Here is a 21963-nt window from a genome sequence, read left to right as displayed (position 1 = left end):
AATCGATAAAATTCTTACCTTAACAGAATAAAGTTCTAAATTATTTTATCTCAATGACTGTAGGAAAAAACATTTCTTAAAACTCAACATTAATTCCTAATAAAAACTCTTAGCAAAGTAGGTATAACAAGAACTTTCTTAATCTGATGAAGGACATCATAAAGAAAAAAGCCATCAGCAAAACATAATATGCTTAGTAGTGAATTGCTGAACACCTTCTCTTTGGTATGAATAACAAGACAAGTATGTCTGTTATTCAAGGTATTAGAGATTCTAGTCAGTATAGTAAGGCAAGAAAAAGAATTAAAAGGAACAAACACTGAAAAAGAAGAAACAAAACTAGTCTCAGATAATGATTGTGCAGGTTGAAAAATTTTAAATATTCAAATAAATTATTAAAATGAGAAATTTTAACAAGATTGCTAGATATAAGGTTCAATATATAAAAATAATTATACTTTTAAATACCAGCTGCTAATTAGAAAGTTAAGTTCTTTTTAAAAAGATAGTAAGCATTTATTATTAATAGCATCCAAAAATATGAAGTACCTAGTAATAATGTAACAAAAAATGTGCAAGATTTTGTGGGGATATTATAAAACTTTACCTACATACATTAAAAAATAATTGTCTTATTCAGCATAGTACTGGAAGTCCTAGCAGAATAATCAGACAAGAGAAAGAAATAAAAGGAATCCATATTGGGAAATAAGAAGTAAAAGTATCACTTTTTGCAGATGACATGATTCTGTATATAGAAAACCCCAAAGACTCCACCAAAAAAGTATTAGAAACAGTAAACTAATAAAGTTGCAGGATATAAAATCCATATAAAAAAGTTTATTGCTTTCCAATATGCCAAAAACAAAACTTCAGAAAATGAATTAAAAATAAAAATTCTTTTACAATTGCAACAGAAAAATAAAATACCTAGGAATAAATTTAAGAAAGGATGTGAAAGATCTATATGCTGAAAACTACAAAGCATTATTAAAAGTAATTGAAAAAGACAATCAAATGGAAAAATATTCCATGTTCATGGATTGGAAGAATCAACATAATTAAAATGGCCACATCACCTAAAGCAATGTACAAATTAAATGCAATCCCCATTAAAATCCCAGTGTCATTTTTTAAAGAAATAGATAAAAAATAAATAGATAGATAGCTAGCCCATGGTCACAGATTGCATCTTAAATTGATCTACTTATAAATGCAGTGCAAACAAAAATCTAAATCCCAGAAGACAAGGCTTTCTTAAACAGAGAAGAAAAACATTTATCATAAAAGAAACTACTGATGAATGGCCCACGACATTAGATTTAAGAACTTCCATAAACACATATTGAGAATGTTAAAAAGACTCGCCACAGAGTGGGGGGGAAAAGTACATGCAATACACCTAACCAACAAGGCTCAAAACCAGAATATATAGAGAATTCCTAAAAATCCATAGGAAAAATACAACTCAATTTAAAAAGGGACAAAAGACTTGAACAGGTACTAACAATAGGAAATGCAAACAACCAATAACCATTCTAGCTTTGTTAGTAATCAGGGAAATGCTCGTTAAAACCATCATGAGATAGCATTATGCACCCAAATTTTGCATAAATTTAAAAGCCTGATAATATCAAGTGTTGATGTGGAGCAAAGGCACTCTCATACATGACTTAAGACAGTTTGAGGTTATCTGGTGAAGTTGAAGATCTACATACTCCACAATTCCCTAAATCTACTACGATGTAAATATCTTATGCAAATGCATGTACCAGGATACACATACGAGATTATTCATAGCAGCATAATGTGATAAATTATATGTTCTGAATAGATATAAATTGAAATCAACTCAAATCAACATATATAGCTTGATGGATAGTATTGTGCCAGATAATCACACAATGGAATAATACACAGCAATGACAAGGTATAATGCAGGGGTCCCCAAAGTACGGCCCCCTGAGGCCATTTATCCGGCTCCCACTGCACTTCCGAAAGGGGCACCTCTTTCATTGGTGGTCAGTGCGAGGAGCACATTGACCATCTCATTAACCAAAAGCAGGCCCATAGTTCCCATTGAAATACTGGTCAGTTTGTTGATTTAAATTTAGTTCTTTATTTTAAATATTGTATTTGTTCCCGTTTTGTTTTTTTACTTTAAAATAAGATATATGCAGTGTGCATAGGGATTTGTTCATAGTTTTTTTTTATAGTCCGGCCCTCCAATGGTCTGAGGGACAGTGAACTGGCCCCCTGTGTAAAAAGTTTGTGGACCCCTGGTATAATGGGTGAAGGGAGTTAAAAGGTACCTGAAGAAAGTCCTGGGGATATAATGTGCAGCCAGCATTAATAGTTATTAATACTGTGTTGCATATTTGAAAGTTATAAAAGTTTATCTTAAAAGTCCTCATCACAAGAAAAATATTCTTGTATGTACGGTGATGGATGTTAACTAGACTTTTTCTGGTAATCATCTCATAGTATACACAAACATTGAATGTTGCACATCTGAAACTAATATAAACTAATATAAATACAATTACACATCAATAAATAAAATGGAAAAAAAAAGACCAATATTTTACAAAAAAGCAATTCCCAGAGTTGGTTCCTTGTATAGAATGTCTAATAATAGGCAAAACTAAACTACTGAATATATTATTTAGGAGTACATACCTATGTGGGGAAGGAGGTTGTGACCAGGAAGGTAATCAAAGCTTCTAAGTAGTCAGTAACGTTGTATTTTTGATGGTCCCATTGATTACAAGGGCATCTGCTCTGTATTTGTTAAAAAGTACTCCTCAAGTTTTATTATTTCTTTGCATTTTATATTCCACAATAAAATGTTTTGTTAAAATGTTTTTTTAATTACTATGCTTAATTATTTTTAAAATTGCTTCATTTTTTAGACGTGGGTCTGACTCAGCCTACATTGTACTCCTGCTTTTCAATCCCCACCACCCTTGATTTCATGCTAGCGAAAGAGAAATGTGTCCCTAAGCCTGCTCTATATCCCTAAGGACTTTATTAACATAAGCTTTATCTGAGGCTCACTGATTTATTTAAAGAAGTGGATCTCAAGTATCAACTTTTCATCTCTTGAGGCAGCACTGACTAGCTCTGCATGCTGGAAAGGTGCACCTTACCTTGCACTTCGCTCTACTCATTTATATAAGAGCATCACAGCCTTTCACAGTATTAAAATACCTGGCATATAGTAGTCACTTGTTCATATTCTTCCAACATGATCCTGTTTATTATTAAAACTTTACTATCATTGAGATGCCTACCTCATCTCTCTCATTCCTTTTTTAGGCAGTTTTATACAACGACAGATCTGTTCTGGAAAATCATCATGCTGCATCAGCTTGGAATCTGTATCTTTCTAGCCCAGAATTCAACTTCCTTCATAACCTTGATCACGTGGAATTCAAGCGCTTTCGTTTTTTAGTCATTGAAGCAATCCTCGCCACAGATCTTAAAAAGCATTTTGACTTCCTTGCCGAATTCAATGCCAAGGTTTGTTGCACAAATTAATGCCTGGAAGATAATATATGTGCCCAATATTTTTAAAAATATTTTTATTATAACTGTTAGGTCGCCAAAGGAGGGACATACAAGCCTAATGAGTTTAAGAAATTTATTTATACATCTGTGAACAGATGGGCTGAGTCCAAAATGGCGCCATCCCGAAGGGTCTGGAGATTTCAGCTTTTATAGAGTTAGCAAGCAAGGCTAGCTAGGTTAGTTTTGTTGTATTGGAATAGCAAGGAACAGATGTTTTGCCACACTATTAAGTAGCCAAATTAAGGAGTCTTTATTTTAAAGCCAGAAACCAGACAGAGACCTAAGTCATTCAAATCATGTGGCCTGAACACAGTTAGAACTTAACTTTTAAAGACAGAGTTACACATTGATTGGGGAATGGGGAGGAGGGGAAGCATAGCAGTGAAACAAGCTCTCTTACAATGTTTATAGGATTAATTCAGGGAGAAACATTCTGGGAACATCTGCAACCCCGTAGAACTAGCCCAAGGCCACAGCCTGGGAAACCAGCCTCAAGGCCAGAGGTAGGGAGTCTTTTAGGAAAAAAACTGAAATGACTTTCAGTTCTGCTGAAAGTCTCTTTGTTTTAGAGAAAGTAAATTCTGCTTCATTTTAGTTTTGGCAGGGAATTTTGGGGCAGGGTGAGGGGATTTGCTTAAGTAGGAGGTTAGGTGAAGGGAGGTGGGATATCAGTTGAGTTTACTCAGGTGGAGTTATAGGAACTTCCCTAGCACCAGATCACTTAAAATTTAACCTGGCTAGTTGAGGTTTTTTGGTAAGGGGCCCTGGACCTGAACCTAACATTTCAGCCTCTTGTTGTTTAAGGAAAAGGGATGAAAGTCTCTTCTTCTCTAGCTACTTTTCTCCTGGATAGGGTCCTTGAAGCATTTAGGGGAAGGGGATGAATGGGAGTCAGCTGCTTGCTGATATCAATCTTGAAACAGGTCTTTTGAGGTTCAGGCTAGGGCCTGGTATGGAGTGGTGGCTTCAAGTAGCTTAATCTTTCCAGTGGATTGGTTTGTAAACACCCTGAGGTGGTCCTGGAGAAAAGAAGGAAGGTGGCGCACAAGATATGGTCCGAAAATTAGAACAAGGATGAGAAGGGTTATAGGACCTATGAGGGAGAGTAGCCAAGCATACCAGTGAACCAAGCACCCCTGATGTTGGCTTGACGTTCTCTTACCTTAGTGACTTTCAGTTAGCTTATGAGCTGCGCCTAGAACTAGGCCTGATTGATTAACAGAGAAACAGCATTCCTCTTCTAGGAAGAAGCAAAGTCCCCCCCTTTTTTTTTCATTTTTAAAATATAGCATTTATTGCTTAGATGGTTTGATAAGTTCCCTTTTTTTTTGGCTGTGAAATCTAATCCTCACCGGTCTTGTAAGGGTAATGGCTGCGAGGGAGTTTATTTTGGTCTTGTAAATTGATTAAACATTTTGCAATATCACCTAGGCTCCCTTGTAGATTCTGACAGGGTTTTGAAGTAGTATTGTAGAGCTGTTGCTAGTCCCCCTGTACCCGTCACAAACCCCGGAGTTATGCTGAGTTAATAAGAAAGGGATGAGCTGCACTGCCCTTATCCGCCAGAGTTTCTGGATCACTGACTAGGTAGGGACCACTGGTTGCTGGGAAATATATCAACATCGGGAGTAAGGTACGCTAGAGGACCTGTTGCTGCCCAGTTAGTAAGAAGGCGAAGGTAAGCATCCTCGCCACAGGACATTCCTTGGTGCATTAAGCAGGGACATGAAAAGAGGTGAGAAAAAGCACAGAGAGGTGTGCTCTTTTCAGGTTCTTCTGCCCAGACTGATAATGTAGATGCCATTGCAGCCACAGTAAGGGGAAGGAGATGGATAGTTGAATGTTGGTTGCAGTTATGAGGGGACTTTGGAGTGGGAGGTGACCCAGGGGAAGAGGGGCAGGAGGGATAAGAGCAATTAAAAGAAGAGGCTTGTAATGTAGGAAAGAAGGAAAACCCTACTGGTTAGAGAAAGCAGCTGTTTGCTTCAGTAGAGACCTGGTAGTATACTAGTTGAGACCAGTGTGTGGTCGGGAGCTGTAGAGCAACATTGATGTTGCAAGCTGTCTTTGGCAGATAGCCAACAGAAGTATTCCTTGACATTCTGGTGAAGCACAGGGGGCTTGAGTTAGTAAGGCAGTGTGTAGAGCACCGAGGCCTTTTATTGGGGTGGGGGAGAGTCAGGGGTGAGCGTTTTTAAACTGTTGGTATAAGTCTGGAAAAGTAAGGAGTGTGGGTTAGCCTGGGAGTTTGGATAGTTATTAAAAAGAGCTTGCCATTTCTAAAATAAAAATAAAAAATAGTGCCCTTTTGTATCAAATAGGGTTGTTTCAGTGGTATCCCAATCAAGTGAGAGGTACTGGGACAGTAGTATAGGCAGAGGACAATAGGAAGAGGCAGAGTCAACAATCCGGGGCTAAAGTAGGATTTGTTTTGTTTAGGAGAGAGTGTGTGAATTTAAGAGTTTGTTCTAAATGTAAAGTAGTTAGAAAGGACTTTGAAGTGGTGTCAGAATTTATACTTTAAGACTAAGGAGGAGAAAGGAGTAAGGGTGGTTACTCCTGATCGGGGCTTACAAATGGAAAAGTGACTAGTCTGTTGAGATCTAGGAGTTGGGAAATTGTTTCCCAGGGATATTCTAAATCCCCTTTTATGTAGGAGTTCCATAGGAATGGAAGGATATGAACCCTTAATGGGAGAGGTGCAGTAGAAAGAAGAGAGGGTTTGTTGAGGCAATGGGTGAGGAGTTTCGAATAGCTTGGGGTCAGATAGAGTCTAGAAGGGACAGTCACAAGGGTTTCACTCATCTGATGGTTCTGGAGTAGAGGAAAGGTGAGTTTTCATAAGTCTGATGAGGTCAATTCAGAACTTGTGAGAAAGTTCCTTTGTGTGACCCAGGCTCCTCTGGGATGAGTTTTAGCCTAGAAAGGTGGATCCAATGGGCAGATCCTTAGTTTTATGGCTGTGTGGTAGTGAGTAGTGCCTGGTATGGGCCCTGCCATTTCAGTTGCATGGGATGTGAAGATTATGCAGGTTTTTTTGTTGGGGTTTGTTTTTTTTTGTTTGTTTTTTTTGTTTTGTTTTTTTTGATAGAGAGAGGGACACACAGACAGGAAGAGAGAGAGATGAGAAGCATCAGTTCTTCGCTGAAGCACCTTAGTTGTTCATTGATTGCATTCTCATATGTGCCTTGTCGGGGGGCTACAGCATACCGAGTGACCCCTTTCTCAAGCCAGCGACCTTGGGCTTAAGCCAGCAACCTTGGTCTTCAAGCCAGCAACCTTGCAGTTTTGAACCTGGGTCCTCTGTGTCCCAGTTTGATGCTCTATCCACTGCACCACTGCCTGGTCAGGTGGATTGTGTGTCTTTTAATAGGACCCACTCACCTGGTAGTAGGAGAGTGTGTGGGGGGGTGTAATTTCCCAGTGTGTGGTTGTGGCAAGACCTGTCCTGCATGCTCCCTTAGAAGTTGTCTGACAAGATTTAGAGTGGGGTGATACTCCCCCAAAGGGGTTTCTGTGGTTGGGAAGTTTCCTAGTAGGAAAGGCTGTCCATGCATGAGTCTGAAAGGACTGAGGGATGTGGGGGCCTTTGGGCTCCCTGAATCCTCATTAGAGCTATTGAGAGGAGAGAGGTCCAGGCTTCTCAAGTTTCTATACTTACTTTTGTTAAATATGTCTTGATAATACAGTGGACCTTTTCAACCTTTCCTGAAGCTTGAGGTCTATAGGGCATATATGTAGATTTCATTGTATGTTGAGGGTGAATGCTATCTGTTGTGTTATTTGAGATATGAATGCCAGTCCGTTATTGGACTGTAATAAGGTTAGAATTGGGTAATTATGTGTGAAGTGAGGGCCAGGGTGACTTTGTTTGACTTTACTGATGTAGCTGGAAAAGCCTCTACCCATCCTGAGAGGGTACCTACTAAAGATAGAAGATACGTGGTTTTCTTTACTAAAGGTATGTGGGTGAAATCTGTGTGCCAGTCTTGCCTTGGTACCTGGCCTCCAGCATGATGTGTGGGGGAAGGATGAGGACCTGATGCTCCCCTGTGGAGAGACCAAGCAGCAAATGGAGCACACTTGGTCATATGTTGGAGGGTAGTGACTAGATTAGGGTGGAAGATGAGAGGCCTCAAAAATTGTAGGAGGTTTCTTTTCTATATGTAAAAAGCATTATGAATAGACTGTAGAATGAAGAGAACTTGGTTCCTAAGATAGTATGTATTTGCCTTAATTTTTTTTTGTGTGTGTGACAGAGAGAGAGACAAATAGGGACAGACAGACAGGAAGGAGAGTGGTGAGAAGCATCAGTTTTTTGTTGCATCACCTTAGTTGTTCATTGATTGCTTTCTCATATGTGCTTTGACTGGGGGGCTACAGCAGACCGAGTGACCCCTTGTTCAAGCCAGCGACCTTGGGCTCAAGTTGGTGACCTTGGGGTTTCAAACCTGGGTCTTCCACATCCCAGTTCGATGCTCTATCCACTACCCCAACACCTGGTCAGGCTGCCTTAGAGTTAGAACCAGGGGCCTTCCTTCTTAGCTCCCTGAGCATATAAAGATTGCTGCTCTGTAAAGCTATAATAAGGGCTATCGTTGGTTTTGTGGTGGCATCCTTTGAGCCAATGGATTGGATTCTTGGTCCACTATGTTATTGCCTTGACTGATTGAATCATCCTGTCTGGTGGCCTCTACAGTAGATTATAGCTGCTGACTTTGGGAAGTGGGCAGCTTGTAGTAGTTTAAATATTAGTGGGGCATTAGTTATTGGAGAACATTTAGTGGTTAGAAATCCCCTCTCCTCCCATATTAAGGCATGTGAGTGTATGATGTAAAAGGTGTACTTGGAGTCAATGCATACCCAGCTACCCATTTTTCTAGGTGTGTGTAGTAGTTGCTATCAGCAAACTAAGTATGGTCTGCGTTAGGCAGGGGTTGGTCTGTGGTGTGGGGAAGAGAAGCGCTCTAAAATCAGAAATGTTGGACCATGGATGGGTGATGTCTTGGTCATGCAGAGGCAGGAGAGTGGAAGGATTAAGTTTGGTGCATTTGGCCAGGGTGACACATGGAGAGGCTATAAAGGTGACATGAAAGGCTTGAATTTGGCCGAGAGGGCGAGTTTGTGTAGCTTTGTGAGATAGTAAGTCAGAAAGATTATGGGAGGGAAAAAAACTGTTGTTGGTTGTCCAGAACTGAGTTCTTTGATCTCTTGTGTGAGGAGGGTGGCTGCTGCTAGGGCCCTTAGGCAGGTTGGCCATCTCTTAACAGTAGTCTCAAATAGGTTAAAACTTGCAGGTCTGGCCCTAGATTTTGTCCTAAAAGGCTAATGGCTATTCCCTCTCTTTCATCAATATATAGTTTGAAGAGCTTGGTGATTGGGGAGAGTAAGAGCAGGAGCTGAGACAAGGGCTTGTTGGAGTTTTTAAAGGATAGGGAGATAGTTAAGATGGGATCTAGAACTCTTATAAGGGGCCCTTAGTCACCTGATAGAGTGGCTTTACTAGGAGGCCAAAACTGGGAATTCAGAATTGAAAGTAATCCTACAAGTCCAAGGAAAGATAGACGTTCTTGTTTTGAGGTTTGTGTGGACAAGGGGAAAATGAGTTTTTTCTGGGCAGTCATCATGGCTTGGTGTTGAGGAGTGATAGTGAGTCATGAGTGGCTTGGGGAGTTGAGATTTGGGCCTTTTTAGGGGAGACTCAGTAGCCCTTTTCTGCTGGGGAGTTGAGAAGAGCAGTGGTATGTTGTGATGATTGATAAGAGGGGCTGCAGAGAAGATCATCTAAATATTGGAGAAGAACGCTAGGGTTTAAATTTAAAGTAGATCGGCCGGAAGCTAGGGCTTGGCGGAAGAAGTGGGTGCTGTCTCGGAAGCCTTGGGGAAGGACCATCCAAGTACATTGGCGAGACTATAGTGAGAACAGGATCACTCCAGGTAAAAGCAAATAGGCTTTGAGAGTCTGGGTGTAGGGGAATGGTGAAGAAAGCATCCTGAAGATCAAGGACTATGAAGTGGGCGATATTAGGGGGAATGAGGGATAAGATAGTACAGGGATTAGGAACAACTGGATGGATGGGGAGAACTGCCTGATTAATAATTCTTAGGTCCTGGACTAAGTGACAGGAACCATCTGGTTTTTTGACTGGTAAAATGGAAGTATTATATGGTGAACTGGTAGGCTTCAGGAGGTATTGTAAGAGGTGAGTAATGATGGGCCGTAAGCCCTTACAGCTCTGTAGGGAGAAGGGGGTATTGTGCTTGACAGGGGTATGAAGTATGGTCTTTTCATTGTACTTGTATGGAGGTATGGTGGCAGGCTACCGAGGGAGTGGGTATGTCCCAAACTAGTGGATTAACCTGGGAAGGAGGCACTGGGAACTCTTCAGATTCAGGGGTAAGTGAGGAGGGGGAGGAGAGAGGAATCTGATTTGAAGAGCTGAGGTGTTAGCGTAAGGGAGGCTCTGAATTTAGACAAAATATTTCGTCCTAGAAAGGGGGTTGGGCAGCTGGGGATAAAGAGCAAGGAGTGTATAAAAGGGGTGTTTAGAAGAGTATAATTGAGAGGGGAAGTGGTAAGAGGTTTTGAGAGAGGATCGTCAGCTCCCACAGTAGAGACCTGGGAAGGACTAGTAGATCCTGAAAATTCTGACATGGCAGAGTAAGTCGCCCCTGTATCGATGAGAAAAGAGACAGGCTTAGCTGCTACTGTTAGTTACCCTGGCTTCTCCTGGAGTTCTCCACATGGGGGACACATGGCCCAGGCACCCTCAGTCTTCCGTGGTCAGTCCAAGGAGGCTGGACAAGCCAAGGTCTGATGGATCTTGTCCAAAGGGAAGGGATGGGGCCCTACCTTGAGAGATCTGGTTGCAGTCAACTTTCCAGTGGCCCTTTTTGCCACATTGGGATTGCGACAGGGGCCCGGGGGAGGTCAGGGGTTAGGGCAGGCACTCGCCCAATGTTCCTCCTCGATACATTTAAAGCCGGTTGGTACATTAAAACCAGTTGGCAGTTTATTCTCTCCCCCCGCCCCCGGCCCCGAGTATATTTCTGTTGGAGCCTTGGGTGGCTGTGGAAAGCATTTGGTATTTAGCCTGATCTCTTTTCTGTTTTTGTATTTTGGCTTCTTCATCTCTGTTATTAAAGACCTTAAAGACTATATTTAAGAGGTTCTTTTGTGGCATTTGAGTGCTTTTCTCTAATTTTTATAGTTCTCGTCTAATATCTGGGGCCGATTGGGAAATAAAATGCATGTTTAAAAAGAACGGTCCCTTGGTAGACATGGGGTCAAGGATGGCATCTTTTGAAAGAGCCTCCATTAGGTGAGAAAGGAAAAGGGCAGTATTTTCATCAGATTTCTGGCTAATCTCAAAGCTTTTCATGGTAGGGCGAGGGGATTGCTTAATGAGGAAGTTGTTCCAGTGGGAGGTTGGGTGAGGGGAGGTGGAGTATCAGTGGGGTTTACTCAGGGGGCCAGTTACAGAAACTGCCCTGGCACCAGATCACTTAAAGTTCAACCTGGCTGGTTAAGGTTCTTTGGTAATGGGCCCTGGACCCGAACCTAACAACAACATATCCTAAAATACTATTGCTTGCCATGTTTCCTCTCTGATATAGACTTGTATTGTAAATTTTATAGAGTCACAAATCAATTATGTCAAAAGCTTTTAAGGGCAGATTCAAGATAGTTGTGAACAGTGCCAAGGAAGGCATTTTATGAAATTAAAGATGCGCTTCTAAGAAGCCAGCTATGCCTACTTTGCCACACCTACTACACCTTCTTTATGTTGGTGTTTGGCTGGTGTGGGAGAGAAGTCCTCTCCACTCTTCCTCTTGAGAATCTGCACTTATTGAACAACTATTTGGGGGGATTTTCCCCTATGTGCAGTCACTGTACTAACAAAGAATAAGGAAAGAACAGGTAGGAGTCCCCGTCCTCATGTGACACTGGCAGTGATCAGAGTGTGTTCTACATGCCTCTGACATTTGGGATGAAGAAAATGTTGAAAATCACTGCTTTTGATTCCTGAGGGAAGGCCACCCCCTTTCACTGGCAGGAATCTATTGTTTTGTAGATGAGTTTATAACACAAAGGAAGGTGTACTTTCCTGGTAGAGGAAATAGTAACAAAGATATACTATATAGATTTAACCCCATGAAAGGAGACCTTATGTTTCTGGTGTGATATTAATAAAATGCTTATAAAATTCACAGAGAAATCACTGTGCCTTTAAAATTATTTCATAATTGTGTATCTATTAAATAAAGGTATTAAATAAAAATAAAAGTTAAGTGCATAAATCAGAGTAATAGAAATTTTTACAGATGAAAGATTATCTAATCTAGTCCTTTTAAATCTGAGACCCTCTGAGACTTCTATCGTGCTGTCCTCAGGACAGTGCCCCCTAGTGCTCTGGCCCACCCACACAGTTCCCACCAGAAGAGCTCTCCTTTTAAGTGTTTTCTGTAGTGGTGGTGGTATGCATAAGTTTTCTTTTGACAAAAGGGTTTGGTGCCAAAAGCTATCACAGTAAAAGGTTCAAAATCCACAGGATCCAACCCATTCACTTCATTTTTTACAAAAGAAAATTTGAGTTTTTAAAAAAGCATAGTAATTTACCTAATAATTACCATTTATTTAAATAAAATGCTATCATTTTCTTAGTAGTTACTATGAACTAGGGATTTTTTATTTGTTAATAATCTTCATGGCAATATGGCTAGATTGGTATTTTTCTATCCTCTAGTCAGTGGTAGTCAACCTGGTCTCTACCGCCCACTAGTGGGCGTTCCAGCTTTCATGGTGGTGGTAGCGGAGCAACCATAGTATAAATAAAAAGATAGATTTTAACTATAGTAAGTTTTATAAAGATTTATTCTGCCAAACTTAGCAAAAATCCAACATAAAGTACTTGGTAAGTAATTATTTCTATATGCTTTAACTTGCTGTAACTCTGCTTTATAAATTTGATAAAGTTCTTTCCCTACTTTATAAATCACCATTACTGTGGAACTGGTGGGCGGTTAGAAAATTTTACTACTAACAGAGATACAAAAGTGGGCAGTAGGTATAAAAAGGTTGACTACCCCTGCTCTAGATGAAGCAAGTTAGGCTGAAGGAGATGAAGCAGTTTTTCCAGAGTTACACAATGAATTAGTAAATCATTCTGAGTCAGGATTTAAAACCACAGAGATCAGCTTCTAAGACTGTGTTCTTTCACCTGTATCCCATTTGCCTTTCACAGCTAGAGCCAACTTCTCCTTAGATTTTACAGTATTTTTTTTGAGGTAGGTTACAATTATTATGATTTATTGATGTTTTGCATATATAGACATATACTTATGTATTATATTTCATGTTAATAACATGTAATATATATGTATATACACACAGGCACAAATTATAATTCTCTCTGGTAATAATAAATATTGAAACCCATGGTTTATTATGTTTTTATAGTAAATGCTTCCATTGAAACAAAATTATAATAACATTTCCAATTTAAGAAACTTAACCATAGAGGTCCACATTATGGCACAACCAATTAAAAGAAGCAGGAATGAAATTCATTCCTGTGTCATTTGGATGGGAGAGTTCAAAATAATTTTGTAGAAATAACAAAACTCCCATGCTGCCAGAACCTAAAATATTTTGTTTTCCCAAAACAGGCCAATGATGTAAATAGTAATGGTATAGAATGGAGTAATGAAAACGATCGCCTCTTAGTATGCCAGGTGTGCATCAAACTGGCGGATATAAATGGCCCAGCAAAAGTTCGAAACTTGCATTTGAAATGGACAGAAGGCATTGTCAATGAATTCTATGAGCAGGTAAGCTGAAACATGAGAGTGGTGGGGGTTTTTAAGAGCTGTCATCTGAAGGTACACTAATCTTTGGGACTTGGATAGTTAACTTAAATGCTGAAAATCTGAGTTGCTTTGACCAAAAATGGTTAGAAACAGTTTCATTTACTCTGGTCTTAGTATATTCTCTGCTCTTTTTCCCTTCACTGCTAAAATTTAAAACAAAAAATAGCGTATGGCCTATCTAGAGCAAGTAGAATGTGTTTTTGTGTCTAGAGGTAAGGAGAGCCTATAACTTATGATAATTTATTGTAAATGAAGTTGTTTTTAACAACTGGATCAGGTTATACTTAGGTTATATTTAAAGACTATCAACACATTTTCAACTCTGCTATAAAGACTGCTTTAGAAACAAACATCAACTGGGTTAGTCCTGGCAGAAGGTAAGAAATTAGTGGGCTAGATAGACATGAAAGCAAAGTAAATACTGAATTGTTTCCAAGGATTCAAAGATATAAACATGCTCTTTTCCGATGTGTTTTAAAATCTTGTGTTAAAAAATAATCCTACCATTTAGCAGGATCTTTACCATGTTTTTGAGGTCTTTTTTTTTTTTTTTTTGTGACAGAGACAGAGAGAGGGACAGATAGGGACAGACAGACAGGAAGGGAGAGAGATGAGAAGCATCAGTTCTTTGTTGCGGCTCCTTAGTAGTTCATTGATTGCTTTCTCATATGTGCCTTGACCGGGGGGCTACAGTAGACCAAGTGACCCCTTGCTCAAGCCAGCAACTTTGGGCTCAAGCTGGTGAGCCTTGCTCACACCAGATGAGCCCGTGCTCAAGCTGGCAAGCTCAGGGTCTCGAACCTGGGTCCTCGGCATCCCAGTCCAACACTCTATCCACTGTGCCACCACTTGGTCAGGCAATATAATTATTTTTAATAAAGAATTCTTTTTTTCTTTTTTTAAGCAAGAGAGAGAGAAAGGGAGGGAGGGACAGACAGGGACAGACAGGGACAGAGATGATAAACATCAACTCATAGTTGTATTATCTTGGTTGTTCATTGATTGCTTTCTCATATATATATACCTTGAACAGGGAGCTCCAGCTGAGCCAGTGACCTTAGGCTCAAGCAAACAACCTTGGGCTTCAAGCCAGTGACCATGGGGTTATGTCTGTGATCCCATGTTCAAGCTGGTAACCCCGTGCTCAAGCTGGCAACCTTGGGGTTTTGAAACTGGATCCTCAGTATCCCAGCCCAGTACTCTATCCACTGGACCACTGCGTGGTCAGGTTAGAATTAATTCTTATTGAGCAAACTTGGAAGCCCTGTTTGAAGTTGAATCCTGGCTCCTCCTTTTCAGCAATATGATGTTGGGTAGGTTACTTATCCTTTCTGTGCCTCAGTTTTCCCATTGATGAAACAGTTATGTTGATGGTACCCACCACATAATTTAATATTCACAGCAACCTTAATATCTAAAGTCTTAGAAAAGTTCCTAACACCTAAGTGCTCCATGAATGTTAGCTGTAAGTCCTAATCTATCACTAAAAATCATATAATATTTCAGACAATATCAGTTAATCTCTCTAGGTTTAATTATTCAGATATCAAAGGAGAAAAATGACATCCTACCATAGGGTTGTCATGAAGGTTTTTTGATTTTTTTGTTTGTTTTTTATTGATTTCAGCCAGAGGAGGGGGAAAGAGAGAGAGAGAGGAACATCAATCTGTTCCTGTATGTGCCCTGACCAGGAATTGAACCAGCAACCTTTGCTCTTTGGGCTGATGCTCTAACCAACTGAGCTATCTGGCCAGGGAATCACAACGTTTTACTATACTAATAATCTATATGAAAATTCCAGTTAACCATCATCAAAACTATTAAATTTCTTCTCAATTTGACTATGCTATTAAACATCCTTCAGATATGGTGGTAAAATTCTAACCTTGCCCACCTTTTTATTATTGTAATGATGCTACTTTATATTCCTATATCCAAGTGCCATGGGCTTAGAAAAGCCAAACTCCCCCCTTCCCCCAGCCAAAGCACTAAGCCTGTGAAATTATAGAATCCTGTGGACAAACCAAATTGATTTTTAAAAACATTAATAGTTTTCTTACTCATAGAAGATAAAGTCATAGATTTTAAATCCTGGGACAGTTAGTGACCAGGGTAGTTTCTGCTGGTTTCCTCAGGGTCGTGTGGCTCATCTTGCCTGTAGAATTTGTGTATTGTGGACAGTATTCATTACCCACCAGTTCAGACACTAAGAACCAAAATATTAATAGTGCCATTTGGAGAATGCTCAGTACTGTGCTAAATACTTCATATAATATTGCTTCTCATCCTCATAGCAACCCTGTAGATTCTTAAAATTTTACACATAAATTGAGCAAGAGCTTACCCAATACCCTATAGGTAGTAGGTGGCAAAAGCATGTGTTAAAGCCACATCTGTCTGATCTCAGATTGTGCTCTCCAGAACCCTCGAGACCACAGTAAGAGGGTATCTCAGGGCAAGCAGCTGGGGCTCTGGGCCCAGAATCCTCACCTCAACCACAGTAGCTCTACTTATGTTGTACATATTAGGTTTTTTAAGTTTAAATTCATGAAAGGATTCTGCTGTTACAAAAGGGGGAGCATTAAAAAGCATTTGCAAAACGTACTCTGTTCACTTGAGGTACCACTACAATAGCAAAAATGTTTCATATATATCCCACATAGGTGGGATATAAAACTGAGACCCATGAACATAGATAAAAGTGAAATGATTGCCTGGGGAAGGGGGGAGGGGGAGGGGAGGAAAGAGAAACGACTATTCAGTGACAGAAAATGATTTGACTTTGGATGATGGGCACAGTTCAAATGCTAGAGATGTTTACCTGAAACGTATGTACTCTGATTGATCAATGTCACCCCACTAAATTTAATTTTAAAAAGTTTCCAGCCTGATCGTGGTGGTGCAGGAGATAGAGCTTCAGACTGGGATGTAGAGGACCCAGGTTTGAAACCCCAAGGTCGCCAGTTTGAGTGCGGGGTCTCTGGCTTAAGCTTGGGATCATAAACATGACCTCATGGTTGCTGGCTTGAGCAAGGTGTCACTGGCTCAGCTGTAGCCCCATGGTCAAGGCACATATGAGAAAGCAATCAATGAACAACTAAGGTGCTGCAACCTGCAACCAAGAATTGATGCTTCTCATTTTTCTCCTTCCTGTCTGTCTGTCCCTATCTGTATCTCATTCTGTTTCTCACTAAAAATATATATATATACTGCTCACAAAAATTAGGGGATATTTTATAGCTTCCTACTCATTTTGAAATATCACCTAATTTTTGTGAGATATATATATGTGTGTATATATATATATATATATATATATATATATACACATATATATATATATATGTTTCCACTATACAATCTCCCTTTTAGGGTAAAGAGAATCTGTATTTGACATTATGGAATTCTGCGGGTGTTAGTAAATTTGCTAATACTTAACTTTCTGTATATTTTTTGTTAACTGAGTATCAGCCATACCAGTTGAGTGTGAGAATAAAGTCTTGTTTAGTATCTCTCAAATATTAGAGAAATGCTTACAGATGAACTGATAAACAATTAAATTCATTGATGCTTTTTGGTAAAAATGATTTTGATGTAGACACAGTTAAAAATGTACTTTTCTTTTTAAAATGATCAGGGAGATGAAGAAGCAAACCTTGGTTTGCCCATCAGTCCCTTCATGGATCGTTCTTCTCCTCAACTAGCAAAGCTCCAGGAGTCTTTCATCACCCACATAGTGGGTCCCCTCTGTAACTCTTATGATGCTGCTGGCTTGCTCCCGGGTCAGTGGATAGAAGCAGAAGAGGATGATGACACTGAAAGTTGTTATGATGAGGATGCTGAAGAATTAGATACAGATGATGAAGAAATAGAAGACAATCTAAATCTTAGTAAGAACATAGGGATACCATTTCTTTAATGTTATTAACTGAAAATTAAAATGTCCACTTAATCTGGATTAGATCTTTGGGTTTTTTTTAGTCTTTTAAAGAATTAATTAATTTTAACTTATTGTGTTTACATAGATTCAAGTGTCCCATCAAGTACATCCCCCCCACCCCTGTGTTCCCCTCAACCTCCCCCTTGCCCCCCTTCCCGCCACACCCTTTCTCCTTCCCTCCAGGATTTGCTTTCCTGCTCTCTAAAACTGTGTTATGTATATATGATACAGATTCAGTAGTCTTATCTTAAATAACAGATACTAAATATTCAGATCGAGTCATCTCGTTTTGAGTAGCGACTGTGGGCCGGGTACCCATTGCTAATGCTCTCACACAACAAGCTTGCTTAGTTAAAGTAGCATCTCTTGAGGTGTCCTCCAGCCAGTGCTCCTCAGCAGGCTGTACCTGTGCATCCACAAGAGCACCATCACCATGCCTGAACATATGTGAGGTGGGCAGGTCCTACCGGCTAGTCCTCCTCCTTCACCTCGGCTGACCCCTCCTCACCTGTTCATCTGCCCTTCACAGACTTCAGAAATGGGTCAAAACAGTTGGAAAAACTTACTATAAGAAGAGAACCAAGTTGTGTGGCATTATGGATTTTATTTTTGTTCTTTTTTGTTTGTTTGTTTGTTTTTAGGTGAGAGGAGGAGAGATAGTGAGGCAGACTCCCACATGTGCCCTGACCAGGATCCATCCAGCAAGCCCCTCTTGGGCAGTGCTCGAATCAACTGAGCTATTTTTAGTACCTGAGGCCTTGTGCTCAAACAGAGCTATTCTCAGTGCCCTGGGCCGTGCTCAAACCAATTGAGCCACTGTCTTTGGGAGGGGAAGAGGGAGAGAAGGGAGAGAGGCGGGGTGGGGAGAGAAGCAGATGGTTGCTTCTCCTGTGTGCCCTGAGCAGGAATCAAACCTGGGACTTCCATAAGTCCTTCCATAAGGACTTCCACTGAACCACTGGCCAGGGACAGCATTATGACTTTTAATTATGAAACTGTAGGGACACAGTTTTCTATATAGGGCAATGAGTAGAAGTGGAAAATTCAAAAGAAATATTTGTCACCTTTGTAACTGTAAATAAAATCAGTTAAATTCTACTTTAAAGAGCAACTATCTACTTACTTTGTTTTCTAAGCATGCTATTCATCAGAACAGATAACTACAAAGAACTCCAGTCTCTCAACCCCCACAAAGTTGTGCCAAGGATAGCATAGTTAACAATAATCTTATGCCGTTACCATCTGAGTATCATCTTGGGAAAGTTGACTGGCTTCTAACAATTTACACTCACCAAAACTTTGATGTCTTTAATATGTAAAAAGAAAAATATGCTAAAAAGGTTGGCATTTGAAATTTCAGTACCATCTCCCCTACCCCCAGTCTTGCCTAATCTCCTTCTTGGCTTTATTTTTATCCATAAAACTGAGTGCCATTTAACATACTTATTGCTTAACTAGGTTCCATAGTGCAGTGATTTTTTAAAAATTCATTATTTATTTTTTGAGAGGTAGGGAGAGAAAGACATTGAGCTACTTCTATATGTGCCATGACTAGGGAATTGAACCAGCAACCTCTGCACTCCAGGACGACACTCCAACCACTGAGATATCTGGCCAGGGCTTAATTTTTATTAATTTCTAGAGAGAGGCAGAGAGAGGAAGGGAGAGAAAGGGGAATGGGGAGAAAAGCATTCGTTTGTTGTTCCACCCAGTCGTGCGTTTATTGGTTGCTTCCTGTGTGTGCCCTGACCAGGGATCGAACCTGAAAACGTTGTTGTTTTGGGTCAATGCTCTTAACCAATTGCGCTAACCCACCAAGGCCAGTGCAGCAGTTATTTTTATCTTATTGTTTATTACTATAACCCCAGTGCTTAGATAAGTGCCTGGAATATGACAGGCACTCAGATACTTATTGAATGAATGACGACTCATATTGCTATGATTAGAATATATATATTTTTAATTTCACAGAACCCCAGAGAAGGAAAGGCAGACGGCGAATATTTTGTCAGCTAATGCATCACCTCACTGAAAACCACAAGATATGGAAGGAAATCATAGAGGAAGAAGAGAAATGTAAGGCTGATGGGACTGCGCTGCAGGTGGAGAATTCGTCCTTACCTCAAGCAGATGAGATTCAGGTCATTGAAGAAGCAGATGAAGAGGAAGAGAGGCAGTGTGAATAAAACAAAAGACATACTGAAGAAGCCCGAGGGCTGTGCCCAGCGTCAGAAGTCAGCGCCTGGTGTTCACCGTGCCGACTCTGGACTGATCCCGGGCCCACAGGCCAGGCCGGCTCACTGTGAGGATCCCTGCTGTGCGGCAGTTTCCCGCTCCTGCGCACTTGCACCACGGAACTAGAAAATTAGTTAGAGCTTGGTGTCACTTGATTCATGTCACAAAGCCTTCACTTACTGCCTTCGCTGGTGTGTGAATTGTCAGGATACTGCTTTGCTGGGTAGAAAGCACTGATTTTTCACAAGGGGTAGATAGAACTAAAAGCTCAAGCAACTTTCTTCAGTTTCCAAAGTGGCCAGAACTTTTTGCTTTCATGAAGACAGGATTCATACTGTATTTGCAAATGTGTCCTTTTATGTCTTTGAATTTTGGGGGGAAAAGTCTGTGCCTATGTAAAGAGAAATTCAGTGTTTCCTTTCCGAGGGAATCTGTCAATGCAATACATTGTCAAGTGCTTGTCCCAGCTAGATTCATCCGGGAAGAGAGCCTTTGTTATATTTAACAAAATCCAGGCGCATCAATTTCTGATGCTTTTTACTGTTGTGCATTATTAACTATGTGTGTTTTATTTCTACTCCGAGTATTCAGATTTGCAATGGACATCAGGAGTCTGAATTCTAGCCTTTTTGACTTTATATTCCATGATTGAATTATAAAGCTGTTTAGGTTTACCAGTGAAGGAATGTTATTATTTAGTCAAAACTGTTCTTATTTTTACTCTTGCTCAGGATTAGTATTTTTAAACATTCAATTAATAAAATCACAGCACAGATTTTCAAAAGAAAAAAACAAACTTTTTCCTACTATTGATATTAACCTTTTATGAAAAGGAGCCTTATTTTCTCTTTTCTTAGTTAAATAAGACTAATTAAAGCCAAGGAAAAGAAGATGTCTCTTTTGCCTTAATGTAAAAATCAAATGAGACTAATCCTATCAAAGATAAAGAACAAAAGAAATAATATGAGCTCTAAAGGACACATACATTGAATAAATAATTGGAATATGTACTTATCTTTAGACCTATCTTAGGTGTCATGTGTTTCGTTACTGTAAAACTGATGGTCACCTTTCTATTTATTTCCTTTTGCCTCGAGACTACACAACAGAAAAGACCTATGACTAAAAACTTTCAGAGCCCCATGCAAGTCTAATTTCTGAGAATAAGTAAATGGCAGAAATACTTATTAATTTTTATATAACAAATCTAAATATTTTAGTAAATAATTTCATGCAAAAGGATATTAAGATAATTGCAAAGAAAATGGAACATATTTACAATATTTCTAAGCTTGTTAGTTTCTGTTAGGGTACAGATATGTACCCTAGTTTTAAAATTTTTTTGAAGATATAAAGAAGAGGCAAAATGATAGCACGATGGTAGACTAATATTTCTTTTTATTCATGGAGACCATATTATATTTTGGACCTGTTCAGATTTTGTAGACACTGATATCATTAATTTTCCAAGGTAATTCCTCTAAAAAATTGTCAGCAGGCTATTTCTTACATACCTAGAATAGAACAGTTGGCTTATCTGAATGATATCAATTAAGAATCTATGGAACTGTTAGATATTTTGATTCTGTACCTTATCGTAATCTTTAATGAATCACTAAGCTTTATTTATTAGACATGGTGAGTCTGCATTCCTTGCTGCCACTTTTGCTACCATCACATCATCTGTAAACTGATCCTACATTACTGAGTAATACAATTTTAACTAATTTATTGAGTTTGCACTTATAATGTATATATCTTGTGCCTCTTTTTCCCAAGAGTGCATTTTGCATCCTGCATATTTCTGCTATTACAAAGTACATATATGTGTATAAATTCACACATGTGCATGTATGCATAATGAGAATCAAATGTCCTTACTTTCTATTATTTTATTAAAATTTTGTTTTGGGTTCTTTAGGGTATATTTGTACTTTCTTTTAAAAACATGTTTTTTCCTATTAAAATACTATTACTGGGAAGTCATTTTTTAAAAATTTAACTTTTTAAATTATTTAACCTTTGCTAAATAATTGACATTAAAATAGCCCAAAGAAACACTAAAAAGTATCCTTGCTGAAACTTTTATGCAAAGTATAAGTAATGAATGTAAGAGTTTATTGAGTATATATTGTATAAAATCTTGAGAAACTGCCATAAGCCATCCTATAGATCCTATTTTGGTTACTGCTCAATCAAGATTAATTTTTATTATAATAATTTTCATCATGAATTTGCTGTTAAGTCACCACTCTTAGATATATATGTGCTTATTGACATTCTTTCTCCATAAAAACCTGTTTTTAACAGTTCCTGCTATTCTCATTATTTTGCTGGTATTGTTGGCT

At 39.3% G+C, this 21963-nt stretch overlaps 1 protein-coding gene across 1 annotated transcript in view; it reads left to right on the top strand.

Annotated features, from left to right (window-relative positions):
* The window catches only part of PDE3B (phosphodiesterase 3B), a 167527-nt gene extending 145992 nt beyond the window's left edge, over positions 1–21535 (top strand). The window contains exons 13-16 of the mRNA XM_066365466.1: positions 3319–3522; positions 13240–13401; positions 17078–17330; positions 19352–21535. Coding sequence (XP_066221563.1) covers positions 3319–3522; positions 13240–13401; positions 17078–17330; positions 19352–19566 — 834 coding nt within the window. The 3' untranslated portion in view covers positions 19567–21535. The remainder of the gene's footprint in view (positions 1–3318; positions 3523–13239; positions 13402–17077; positions 17331–19351) is intronic.
* Positions 21536–21963: the final 428 nt, after the last annotated feature.

This window comes from Saccopteryx leptura, chromosome 1, assembly GCF_036850995.1.
Source record: "Saccopteryx leptura isolate mSacLep1 chromosome 1, mSacLep1_pri_phased_curated, whole genome shotgun sequence".
NCBI classification, from domain to species: Eukaryota; Metazoa; Chordata; class Mammalia; order Chiroptera; family Emballonuridae; genus Saccopteryx; species Saccopteryx leptura.
Note: the sequence above shows the minus strand (reverse complement) of the source record. Positions and strands in the feature narration are given on the sequence as shown.